The sequence below is a fragment of the Buteo buteo genome, chromosome 12 (assembly GCF_964188355.1).
Source record: "Buteo buteo chromosome 12, bButBut1.hap1.1, whole genome shotgun sequence".
In the NCBI taxonomy this organism is placed as follows: Eukaryota; Metazoa; Chordata; class Aves; order Accipitriformes; family Accipitridae; genus Buteo; species Buteo buteo.
In genome coordinates, this window is record NC_134182.1 from 26,621,802 (window position 1) to 26,635,359 (window position 13,558).

A 13,558-nucleotide genomic window follows, 5' to 3' on the forward strand; every position below is an offset into this window, starting at 1 on the left:
GTAACAATTTTTTTTCTGGTGCTGGTAACACATTTTGGCTCTCCAAAACCAGGAAGCCTGGTGGGCTCAAGATTAGAGAAGAGCAGCAGCAAGGTTTTTAAGTGGACGGTTTGAAGCTGGTGCCCTGTGGTATTTACGCACAGGTGGAGAGGTTAATGGAACGTGGGAAGAAGATGAGAAGAGCAGCTACGAAGTAACTTTCTTAATATTTACTTCACCTTCCATTCTTTTGTGGTTTTATCATTAATAGCCAGACATCAAACAGTTTTCATATTTTAGGAGGTGAAATGAAGATCATCACCTTGTGTCCGGATGACAGTCCTGAGCAAGCTTCACCAGCGTGCTCACCAGTACCTCAGTACTGGCACGCGCGCCCGACAGGAGCTTCTCAGCTCCGATTCGCTCCATCACAGTCACTAGGTGTTTGGCCGCACACCTCCGCACCAGGACGTTGCGGTGCCTGAAACAAGAGAACAAACACTGGGGCAGAGGGAAAAGGAGGGCCAGAAGCACAGTCCTTGGTCACAGCATGCTCCCCATAATGGCTGGGGGAAGGAGGCATGTGTTCTTGCTGCAATTGTAGCCACCTGTAGAAGATTCTGTCCTCAGATAAACACAAAGTTGGCATTGTACAAAGAGACTACCCGCAAGGAAGAGGGAGGAATTTAATCTCCCTGGACTATCTGATACTCCATTTCTTTCCCGAAATTAACTCTGAGAAAGAGCGAAATGAAAGACAATTCATGCTGACTTGGCAGAGGGCTTCCCCTACACAGGCAGAGCTGCAGCAGGATTTGGGCTTATTTCACCCGTTTATCTCCAAATCAGCAGACCCTTGAAAAAAAAACAAATGGGGGGAAAAGCCCTGTGGGGCACGAAGCCGCAGAATATCCAGCAATGCAGCCAGTTTGTTCTTTGGGGCAAGAGGTGCATTTGAATGTTTTACCCTTTTCAAAAGCTGAGGAAAAGGTAGCAGTCATTTTAGCCAGGTTGTCCTTTCTAGAAGGTGCCTGTTTGAAACTATCAGGCACAGCACTGCTATTTTAAGGCAGCATTTGCTTCAGCTATCCCATGGGAGCCAGCCTGTGAAGGCGCCTGTAAAGTGACTCACCATCTCAATGCTAACATGCAGCTTCAATGTGAATAGAAAGTGGAACTCTAAGGACATGAGAGTCAGACAGACTCCTCTCAGCAGGAGCTGTACCTGCTGAGCAGGCTGTGCCACACGCAGCGGGTTCTCCCCCACGTGCTCCATGTCCCAGCAATTAGCGTCTTTATTTCTCAAGTTAATGGCATAATGATGATGCATGTTTTTTCCCAGGGCCTCTGTGGTTAGCATGAAATATCAAAGGGCACTCACTGCTGGAATTGCCATTGTCCCTCTTCCCACAAAGCCAGAAGGCTGTATCACCACCCTTTACAGGGACTTTCACTTCCCCATCATTTACCATTGTCGCCTAACACTGGCGCAGCGACCTGGTTCAGGAACGGCGAGCTCCGTCCATCAGCTTGCAGACACCAATATGGTGGACAGCAAAATGGCCTTTATTGGTGATTGACACAGCATTATATAGCTTGGGTTTACAGCATCACTTCCGCCTGCTTATGTCATAGACTAAACGCTATTGGCTATCCGGAGAGGGGCCCTAAATTTCCATACAGCGCGACATCTTCCGACCGCTGAGACCTATCTATCCACATTTCCCCCCTCCCTATGCATAACTAAGTTAGCTTAAATATAACAGTTCAAACAATTCAAAAAAAATACTATTCTTATTCTTATTTTGTATTTTATAACAATTTTAAAAGTATGTGTCTTAAACCTGAACAAAAAACATAAGGCACAGTGAACAGGTGAAAGTTAGGGGGTAACTGGTAATAATGGGGTGTAACTTGGGGTAACTTAGGGATAACTGGGGGTAACACTGAGTGAGTACACTCTTACAGCAGTTGCTGGTGTTCTATGAACATAATGTTAACCTTTTCTAGCCGGCTCTTGACAAACGACACAAGTCGGTTCAGTATACAGGGTCCAAAAATCAATGCCATCATGATCATTGCGATCGGCCCTATCGAGGTAGATATCAGGGTGGTTAACCATGGTGAATGGTTAAACCATGATTCAAACCAATTTTGTTGTGCCTCTCGTTCCTTTTTCCGTTTTTCTAATCCTTCTCGCAGTTTGGCCATAGTGTCCCTCGCTATTCCGGTGTGGTCCGCATACACACAACACTCTTCTCTTAGTGCAGCGCACACCCCCCCCTGTTGTAAGAACATCAGGTCTAATCCTCTTCGATTTTGTAACACTACTTCAGATAATGATCTAATTGATTGTTCTAACGCACTTATTGATTGTTCAATTCTAGCCAGGTCCTCATCTACTGCCACCCTCAAGGCGCTAAATTCTTTACTCTGTTGTACCAAGGATGTTACTCCTGTACCTAATCCTGCACCCCCTATAATCATAAGAGTAGCTACCGTTAGCACTGTAAGGGGTTCTCATTTTGACAGATGATGTTCTGGGGTGATCTGTGAGTCATAGACAGATTCTTCGGAATGATAGAAAATTTTAGGGACTATAGACACTTGGACACAATATTCTGAGGATTCATTAAATTTTTCTAATGACAAACAAGGTGCGACTCCAATAGTAGAACAAACCCACTTGGCATTTTTGGTTGGTATTAACCACTTTGCGGGGGTTTTATATTGTGTCTTATTAACACACAGTTGTTCTCTGTGCTTTGGGACTTTTCCTACACACATGCCCCTTCCCACCACCGGTGACAATGTAATGCCTTGTTTTTCTGTGTCCCATATACACTGGGCCGGATTTGTACCATTCACCTGTATAGGTATGTCACTTACTCCTACGGCCTCATAAAAGGGTGGTCTTATTCCATAACATAACCAGCAATGCTCTGTAAGATTCGGATTTGTTTTGTTCAATACTTGGTAGCTAGCTTGCATCATTTTCCAGAGAGGATTTCCATAAGGGATTTTGGTGCTATTGGGAGCCGCATTTTTGGTATTATCTGTGGTGCTATGTATTAAAGGTTTTGATGTTGGTGGGTTAAAAACCGGGTTAGGCCCGATTGCTTGGGGTGCTTGTAGCTTGAGCTTTATAATTTGTATCACTACTCCTGGGTTTTTGAGAGTGCTGTGAATAAATACTGACCACATTTTTCCCACAATCCAACCCGTATTAGCCGGGTTTTGGATTTCCAAAATCAAATGGGTACAGGTACCTTTTTTATACACCTTTCCATCCCTCGCAAATTTTGGATGTTTACATCTCTTTGGTCCCCATCTTACCTGCAAAAATTCGTCCTCTCTTTCTGGTTTCCATCTATCACTTGTTACAATGGTTTCGCATCCCCAATATCCACAAAACCCATATCCTGGATAATTACAATAACTCTTTCCTGGATTTGAACTGGGACACCAATATGTTCCCCATAATGACTTAGATCCTCCAATTCTGGAGAATATATCGAAATTTGTTATCGTAAAAGTTGGGGCACCTACTGTCACGTTTTCTCTTATCACTCGATCACTTGTAGGGTCCTGTAGGATCCATCTGTATGGCTGATGGTGATGGTAATCTAATTCTGCCTGTCCTATAGTGACAAGCTCTAAAATCAGGATCACACAAAGGCATCACAGCCCCCTTCTGCAGAGGCTATTTTGCCATTGTCTGGGTTCTGCCAGTGCGGAACTCCCAGGTTTGGACAGGACGCTTGCCAGCTTGTCATCTTCTCTTGTCACCGGGGTGTACGGGTTACGGGGGTGTCCGATGATCCGGTCCTGTGAACAAAAACTCAACAGTTTTCATTAGTTTTATTCTGGAGGTCCGGTTTAATGACTTAAGCGGACACCACCTAACTTTTCCATCTTTTTTGACAGCACCATACCCTCACCCTGTAAGTACTAGCCTCCACCCTTGTTCCCATTCTCCCAGCTTGTTTTTAATTATAACCAACGGGCCTTGTTCTAGTGCTCGAGTGGCCCAATGTTTCTGGGTGGGGCTATTTACCTCCTCCCCCCTGGGGAACTGATTCAGTGCTAGCAGAGCAGTTGCTAGTAGGCGTGCTTGGTCCCCTGGGGGAATGACGTTGGCAAAACCTTCTGTTTTTGCTAATACCTCCAATTTAGATTTCAGAGTTTGATTTGCGCGTTCTACTATGGCTTGTCCTGTGCTATTATACGGGATGCCGTGCGTTAGGGTAATATCCCATTTCAGAGCAAATGCTTGGACTGATTTAGAGACAAAATTTGGACCATTGTCGGTTTTGATCTGATTAGGGACGCCAAGCCACGCCATAGCTGTTAGCCAATGTTGGATGGTTGCTTTGGAGTCAGTCTTAAAGTGTTGAGTGGCTACAATCACCGCTAGCCATGCTTGAGGTTTCAGCAATTGGCAGAGTGTAAAGTCCGTCTGCCACACCTCGGAGGCTTTAAGACCTCTGGGGTTTACTCCGCTGGACCACAGTGGTGCTTTCTGACAGTGGGGACATGTAGCGACTATGTATTTTGCGTCAGTGACTGAAATCTTGCATTTCTTTGCTAACGCTTTAGCTCCGATATGGAGAGATTCGTGTAGCTGTCGGGCGTCTCTTAGTGTCCACAAGCCTTTTGCAGCGGCATCTGCTTTGTCGTTATCGGTTTGGAAGAATCCTTTAATCGGGCTGTGGCTGTTGACATGGATGACTGATATGGTGCCCTTTCGCGAAAAAAGTGCTTCTTCCAGCATTAGGCCTGTTGTGGATGTTGACACGCTGGGCCCCGACATGGCCAAGCAAAGTTTGGCCACAAACATCGAATCAGTTACTACGTTGAGATGTTCTGTTGGGAACAGTCCGCACGCTAGTACTACGGCCGTCGCTTCTAGTTGCTGGACTGAAAGAGCACAATCGGTCATTTTAATGCAGTGCCATTCTCCTCCCAATTGCCATACTGCTGCCGCTGTTGAGGTCGCTGATGATGCGTCTGTGAAGACCGTTGGTCCCGGTTGGGGCCGGTCTATGATCTTCTGTGGAAGATCGATGTTGACGATTGCCAGCATTTGAGTCCAGGGGGGCTTCGTGGCGTACCGGACTTCTCCACCAAATCCGACGAGAGCCATGGCTAGATACTCTGACATCGCCACTGATTGCATTGGGAGCTGTTTGCGGAAGGGTAAGTATATTCTGGTAGGTTCGGTGCCTAGGTGTCTCAGAGTGAGTTTTCTGCCTTTCATGATGAGGTTACCGAGGCACTCGACTCCCGGAGAAAAGGCACGAGATGGTTTTCCTAAGACTATCCATTGTATCGGCTGGGCTTTTTCTGGGGGGCCTTGGGCTAGTGCTCCTACTCCCCCCCTTTCAGTGAAGTGCACATACAGATCAAGTGGTATGTTCGGGTTCCACCTGGCGAGCGTGCTTGATGACACCTGTTGTTCGATAAAGTCAAGAGAGTTCATTGCTTCGGTCGTCAGAGTTTTCTGTTCCCATGGGTATTTTCCTTTCAAAAGATCATGCAGGGGGGCCATGATTTCAGGAGGGATCAGGACAATGTTGCGGAGCCATTGCAAGGACCCCACTAGCTGTTGTATATCATGGAGTGTCTTAATGCTCCGGCGGATTTTTATTTGGGGGGGGGTTACGTAGAGACTTGTGATCCCCACTCCCAAAAAACTTACACATGTTCCTCTTTTGATTTTTGCGCTCGCAATTTCGAACCCGTTTGCTTTTAGAGTTTCTGAAACCGTTGACACCAGCTGGTCCACTTGACTTCCTGACGGTGCAGCGATTAAAATATCATCCATATATTGAATGATAGTCACAGTCGGGTCACTACACCGGACCGGTGCCAACGCTCGATCCACCATGATCTGGCAGATAGTAGGTGAGTTGATCATTCCTTGGGGCAGCACTTTCCACTGGAAGCGTAGGTTGGGACGTTGGCTGTTTGGAAACACAACAGAAAAAGCAAACCGCTCCTTGTCCTCTTCGTGCAGGGGTATTGAAAAGAAACAGTCCTTAATATCAAGGACAGCACAAGGTTGTCCTTCCGGTATCATAGAGTTCATGGGCAACAGCGTTTGGACTGGACCCATTGGTTGGATTGTCTTGTTCACTTCACGCAGGTCATGGAGGAGACGAAACCCTTCGCCAGTTTGTTTAGGTATTACAAAAACTGGGGTGTTCCACGGGCTAATGGAGGGTTCTATGTGACCTCGCTGTAGTTCGCGGTCAACTAGCTCAAGGAGAGCATCCATTCGAGGCTTCGACAGGGGCCACTGCTCAACCCACACTGGGTCAGACGATTTCCACGTCAATTTAATTGGTGGAAGTGGGTGTGCGGCAGCGGCCCTTACAGTAAACTTGTCACCCTGGCTTTTAAGAGGGCTAAAGCGTCCCTTCCCAGCAGGGGTGGGACTCCTGGCATGACATATGGAAAAAGGGTGATGGTTTTCTCTGGTCCCTCTTCAGTGTGAAGTGTGATTGCTACCAGTTGAGCACTCCTCCGAGCTTGGGTTAATCCCCCAACTCCACCCACCATGGGGGCGTTTTCCAATTTCCAGCGTGGGGGCCAATTCGTTTCAGGAATAACTAACATCTGCTCTGGTATCGATCAAAAAGGGGACGCTAATGGTGGTGTCATCTGAGGTATTATAGAGGGAACAGATTCCCCACACCACTGGCGGGTTGTCACATTTTACTGCCAGGGCCACCCTGGGGTCTCGCCCCCAAGGGGTGGTCCTTGCTGTCCCTGAGATAGGGGCAGATTCGGTTGGGCTGTCGGTTGGACCATAAAGTTGGTCGCTTCTCAAGGGGGCAGCGGGTTCGGGAGCGCCTCGCCCCATCTGGGGTTGGCATAGTTGGGCCGCCTCACATCCCAAGTGGGAGAAGGCTGTGCGCGGCCCGGGTGCCCTCTCCCCCTCCCGTTTCCCTGATTTTTAGATCTGCATTCCTTAGCAAAATGTCCTTTCTTTCCGCAGGTCCAACACGGTCCTCTAGGTCGGTTCTGGCACGGAGGGAGCACTGTTGGCGGGTCCCCCAACCGAGGGCAGTTTGCGACAACGTGGCCCGCCTGGCCACATTTAAAACATGCCATCACATCAGCTATTGCAGTGCGAACAGCTACCTGAATCGGGGCTAGATGTTCCTCATTCGCGACATGCTTAATCATGTCCGCGATACTTGACCCCACCGGCAGTGATCACAGGACTACTTTGGTTTTTGAATTACATTGTTGACGTAAACAGTCTGCGACGACTGGGCCCTTTGCCTCTGCAGGCAGGGTCGAGGAGTCAGCCGCTGCTTGGAGGCGATCCACGAATTGTGTAAAACTCTCACTTTCATTTTGCTTTATTGTGGACCATGGTGATGGTTTGGCGATAACTCTAGAGACTGTGCGAATAGCTTCTCTAGCTGCACGAGTAGTTGTCATAACTTCGTAGGCCCGCAAGCCTTGGGCTTGTGCCTGGGGGGTAATCATTGTTGGGTCTGTACCCATTAGTCGCAGCAGGCTAGAGCCATGGAGCGGGTGGTCTGCCCCAGTTACTTGAGCTAGTTGCCTCGCACAGTTGTCCTCCCATTCTTGTTTGAAAACAATCATCCCCGCCCCATCAAAAACCAATCTACAAGTTTGCTTTATATCGAATGGGAGCATGTCATCTCCCCCGAAAACCCCATCTATGAGGGTGGACACCATGGCAGAATTAAGCCCTTTGTCCGCGATTGCTTTAACAATCGCTTGTATATCCTTGGGGTTTATTGGCGAATGGACCCTTTGTCCCCCGTCCGTCACCCGGACCGGGAACGCTAGCGTGGCCGATGGGGCCCAATCGGCACACGCAATCTTTATTTTCCTCCAATCCGTAAGAGGAAATTTTTCCCTTCACGTTTTCTCTTCATAGCGAATGGGGATATTTTGGTTTTTAATCCTGTTTACTCCCATTTCCTCCCCCTCTGAATTTGGATCGGTTGTGAGCCACTCGTCCCAGCTAGTGTCTGATTCGGAATCGGAGCTTGACTGACTGGTCACTTCCGGGCTCCAACACTTTTTTGTTGGGCTCTGGCCCCGCCCAATTCCCTTGCGGGCGGGCCGTTCCCCCCCTCTTGGCTCAACCCACCTTCAACTCGGGGGGGGGGGGGTGTTTGCCCTATAAGGGCATTTCTTCAGATGGCCGTTCTGATTGGCTCTCCGCCCCTCACTCACGCTCTCCTTCCCTTCCCGTTTGCACGCGCATGTTAATTCCGGCGCTTCCTCCCTGTTCCCGCCAAAGGCATCTTCGCCCCGCCCTCCACCTTGCTGCTCGGCGCCATTTTGGGGCACGTAAGGCGGCGGTCTAGCCCAGGCGTTCCCAGACTCTGACTTCTCTGCGGCACCCCTGGCCTCCTCGGCTAACCCACCCACGAAGGATTTAGCTCGTTTCTGTCCCTCCGTGAGCGGGTCGGGGTTCGGAACTTGAGGGGACGAATCGCCCTCTTGCAGATCTTTAGGCTCAGTGGAATCGCCATCGCCTGGGGGGTGTAAAGTCTGTGTGGCTGCCCCAATTCCCAATTTCGGGGTGGCCAACAAACAGTTCTTTGCCGCCCTCCAGGTCTCCTGTTCTTGTATGGCCTTCTGCAGGGCCTGTACAACTTTCCCCCAAGCCTTAAGGTTTTTCCCACAAACTGAGGACATCGTCTCCTCGGCTAACGCTTTAGTACGTTTATCCCACACCTCCGGGTGGAGAATATCCACCGGCTGGTCAATGACCCCGATACGTAAAAGCCTCACAACTGCGAGAGTAAAATCTTTGGGTTTACAATCAATCCCCCATTGCTTATGTAATTGGGACACGACCTTCACAAGGGCTTCCATCCTCTTTGTTGGTCCTGGTCCGGGAGCATCCTCCCTCGACCTCCCCCGCCGGGCTGGTCCTGCAGCCCGTCCGACCGTCCACCCGTCCAGGCGATTTCCCGGGTTTCGGCACCACTTGTTGCCTAATTCAGGCGTGGCGACCTGGTTCAGGAACGGCGAGCTCCGTCCATCAGCTTGCAGACACCAATATGGTGGACAGCAAAATGGCCTTTATTGGTGATAGACACAGCATTATATAGCTTGAGTTTACAACATCACTTCCGCCTGCTTACGTCATAGACTAAACGCTATTGGCTATCCGGAGAGGGGCCCTAAATTTCCGTACAGTGCGACATCTTCCGACCGCCGAGCCCTATCTATCCACATACCATATCTAGGCAATGTTGACAGACTGTGAGAACAAATAGGCTGCAGTAGGGCAGAACCAGATAACAAGAGAAAGGGAGTGAGGTTGATCAGAGAATCTAATCACCGAGTTCACAGAGGATGCAGGAGAAATGACCCTTCCCTCCCATCATTCCCCTTCTGCCTCCCATCCCTTCCCCCTACCACACAATTTAAGGTGAAGGCTATCACTAAGAGAAGAACGTACTGGACTCCAATAGCCATGAAAGCAGTCATTGCTCGTGCAGGAGTCACGGTCCCCACCATGATCCCCAGGGATCGATCGGCGGCTTTCTGAATGAACTCGTTGGAATCCCCCATCCTCTGGAGCAAGACCCGAGCAACCTCATCCACTTCGTGGTCCATGTGTTTCGTCATGGTCCTGAAGAGCTCTCCAAGAGTGCTGATTGCAAAGCGACACACCTTTGAGCGGAGGTTGTTCACCTGGGGAATTCATGAGGGGAAACGTAAGAATCACCTTGTAAAGAAAATCAGTTCCCCTAGACAAAAGTCCTAGGAAACAACAAGACTTCTTGCTGTGTCCAGGTGGAACATAAGAACATGGTAAGAGCAGAAGACTACAAGAACAAAACCACACTTACTCTGATACCAACTTCTTCTCTGGCCTCAGGCCCACTTATACAATACAATTTTAATGAGGCTGCAGGCTTAAAAATATTGTTTCACCTAGAACAAATTGTGCTACTCAGCCATAACGTACACTGCTTTGATTTTAGGCCCTTTTACTGAAAACAAACAAACAAACAACAAAATTAAAGCAAGGGCTGTTCTTAAACTATAAAGGTGCAATTCATAAAGACAAGATAGAGGAAAAGTAGTAGTTTCCTCCTATCAAAAATTGCAGCACTGGCAGTTTGAGCACTCAACCAGGAAACAGAAGATATGGGCTCAAGTCTACAGACTAATTCACAGCAGGAACTTGAGTCCTTCTGCAGCTCCATCTACTCAGGAGAACCCTAGCAGTTGGACTTAAGGCACTTCAGGATCCTGGAAATCACATGTAATTACAGCTGCAATCGGTGGGGTTTTACAGCATTCAGTGCTGCTCTGGAGTGATCCCTGCTTCCAAAAGGTTCTCCCCACAAGGGTAAGGAAGAAGCATCTCAGAGTCATGTGCTTCATTTGAAAGATACTTTGAAGGACAGACCAGTGATTCTTTCTGCTGGACTTAGTTGTGCCTGTTAATAAAAACGAACCATGTAAATGCTAGAAGTGCTTGTGAAAGCAAAATCTGGGACTGGAATGAAATGAAAGCTGAAAGATGTCTCTGCACATGACAGAGAGGAGGAAATTTCCTCAGAAATACAAAAGTGATATAAGAATCAGATGAGCTAAGCTGAAAGGGCTTCTCCTAACCCAGATATCAGAGTGGGAGAATCCGAGTCCTGCATATCTAAACAGAAAGGTTTGAAGAGTCCAACAACCCAAGGGGCATTCAAGCCTCCAGCGTCATTAAATATTAGATAGGGGGACTGATTTTCATGGAAATTAACTAAGTCTTACTGTCTTCTGCCAGCAAAGGAAAATTCAATGTATTTGGCAATCATGTAATAAGAGTACAAGGCAGCTGGTTCAGGCCAGAGACAAGTGCCAAGTCAGAAATATAGCCACAGATGTTAAGGAGCTGAGGTTGAGACCTCTCTGTTAACTGAGAGATGAGATAGTGAAGCTGTGTGCGACTGCCCTGCAAACCCCACAGCCAGGCCACTCCAAGCACCCAGTGGCTGCAGTGCAAAATTCCATCGGTGCACGGAGGCAACAGACCAATGGGCAAATTACCAAAATGCACACAGAAAGGAAGAAGGAGAAGCCATCATCAGGAAACACTGGAAAATAAAAACCTGCAGTCAATCCCCCAGGATGCTGGGGAGGAGGAGGAAGTGGGAGGAAGCTGGGAGGCAAAAGCTGCAGTGTTTAATTACAGCTTGGGCAGAGAGTTGGGCTGTGGCAAATCACCTGATTAGCGTCTCAGCTTCTGCATTTGTATATTGCATTATAATGACACCTAGCTCAAAGAGAAGAGATGTCCTACATACCAGTAAATATAGCTATATGTACAGACAGATCATATAGATAGGTGACGTAGCTATTAGAAAAAATGAGGTCTAAAAATAGTAATGAAGGCAGACACTGAGCACACATGTAAATGAATAAGCACATATCTACTTTACACCCCATGTACAAGGTACATGGGACACAATTAAACATAATGTTCTTACCTCCTTGGTAACTGCCAAGGAAACATCATGAAGTCTACAGAGAAGGACTTCTGAGTGGCAGATAGCCAGGCGTCTGACGCTGAAGAGTCCCTTCATCTTCTGCTCCCTGAAAGGCAATTACCAAAAAGATTGATTTTTCTCACCACCCAAGAACTAGGCAGCACCCTCTGAAATTACCAGGGAGTCAGCTCAAACAAACAAAGGCAGGTGCTTCTCATACAGGACTTACTTAAATCACGGAACTCGTTGCCACAGGATGCTGTGGCAGCCAAAAGCATACATAAATCCAAAAGGCAAATAGATGGTTTCAGAGGGGATGGGTTAATTTGTGGCCATTCAACAAGACAGCCTTTCTGAAATCCCTGGCACACAAAGGCCCTATGTCACTGCTTCCTAGAAGCTGGGACATTGTGCCATGTTTCCGTTTCTTGCACCCTCTCTGTACCCTGTCTCTGAGACACAGTCCTGCCTGGCTGTTACTGGGCATTTTCCCTCTTTGCCATCCCCAGAGGGCAGTTCAGGAGTGAGAGTCTGCACTGCCACTCCATAGCTGAGTTTGCACTCTGCAGTCTAGTCGCCATGTCCACCACCACCCCACTCCACCCCTGCTGCCAAAAAAAGCAGTATGTCCTAAGAGATTCCACACCTGGGCAAGAACAGCCAAAACGCTGGATTTTCCAGAAAAAGACTACTTAAAATAACACCCACAACAGCAACATGTTATTTAAAAGTAGTAAAACCACGTCTCTTTCAGCACTTTCTTTGTGAAGGACCTGAGCTACATGAAGGCACATGACGCATCATGGGTTCACCAGGGCTGCAGGGCATGACTAGGGACCCATCCCCACTGGGGTCCCTGAATGTAACCCGGACCCCACGCACCTGCAGCAGCTTTCCGCACCTCACAGGGCACCAGACAGGAGCAGGGAAGAGAAAGGGGAGAGGTGCAAAACAAAGCAATCGCACAAGGAGATGCATCATGGGAGATTTTTCATGGTTATCCCAGTATGAACAGAGCCCTAGTGAGCGTATGCTGACCCAGAAATCAAAAAGACAACCAGTATCACCTGAAATTTGTAGTGTCCTCCTGTCTGCATCTAATTTCAGGACACACTGTGATTATCAACAAAACATCTTAGGCCCATATTAAGCAGCAAGGAGGAAAAAGTTTAATTCTAAAAGTGCAAGATTCCTGAAGGATTTTTTTTTTTTTTTCCTTATCTTTTGCCACGAGCCCTTCAGGAGAAATGACAGGCCGAGGAACTCTGCACCATGTCTCAGTCTGTTTCTCAGAAATAGGAACTCCCCGTAGGCACTCCTGGGACGTAGGTGCAGCAGGTCACAGGGACGCCCTGTCTCCTGCTGCCAGCAGCGGGAGCAGAGATAAATCCTTAATCAGTCCCACCTGGGCCAGTGACCTGAGGCCCCCAATCTCTAAACTCAAGACAGCTTCCATCATGCTTCTGGCTTCAGCCAGCAAATCTTGTGCCACAACTTTCTCTCTTCCCTGAAGATTTTTGTTTGCAGCTACATGGACCAGAAGACAAAGCTAGGAAACAGCATGGACCTGCTGCGGCTGTAGCACTGCTACAGACCAAGGCAAATAAAAGGCTGCTCTCACATCTTTATATTGTGACTGCTTTGGAGTGGTTTCACTAGTTCCCTTTGGACATCTGGGCTGTCTGGGCCCAGAGGCACTGGAAGTAATTGCTTCTAACTGAGCTTGACATTTAGAGGGAGAAAGACCGAACAGGGGGCTTTCTTACCAGTCATCACTGCTGAGCCACGTGAGCGCATCAAGCAGCCCCTGCTGTGGGTGAGGGAAGGGTCTGGCTTCCTCCGCGATCCCACCCTCTGGCTCATCTTCCTCCTCCAGGACGTCCAGAGCAATGGCTGGCAGCGAGATCGCTGTAAGGAGAGGGTCAGGCACCAGCTTCGCATATCCCCGGGCAAGGCACCCGGCCACCAAGCAGATTGCAACTTAATCTCCCAGCCAAGGTTACATACGGGTGCAAACCGGCATTGGTTCAGACTTCCCTGCTATCTGGCTCATTGCTTTCCCCAGCACCCAGACACCTCCG

At 48.4% G+C, this 13,558-nt stretch overlaps 1 protein-coding gene across 1 annotated transcript in view; it reads right to left on the reverse strand.

The window, feature by feature from the left end:
• Positions 1-297: 297 nt before the first annotated feature.
• LOC142037698 (TOG array regulator of axonemal microtubules protein 2-like) overlaps positions 298-13,558 on the reverse strand; it is a 34,285-nt gene continuing 21,024 nt past the window's right edge. Inside the window, exons 13-16 of the mRNA XM_075042179.1 lie at positions 13,244-13,385; positions 11,478-11,583; positions 9,446-9,681; positions 298-460 (exon numbers count right to left, since the gene is read on the reverse strand). Of these exons, the coding sequence (XP_074898280.1) occupies positions 298-460; positions 9,446-9,681; positions 11,478-11,583; positions 13,244-13,385 (647 nt within the window). The remainder of the gene's footprint in view (positions 461-9,445; positions 9,682-11,477; positions 11,584-13,243; positions 13,386-13,558) is intronic.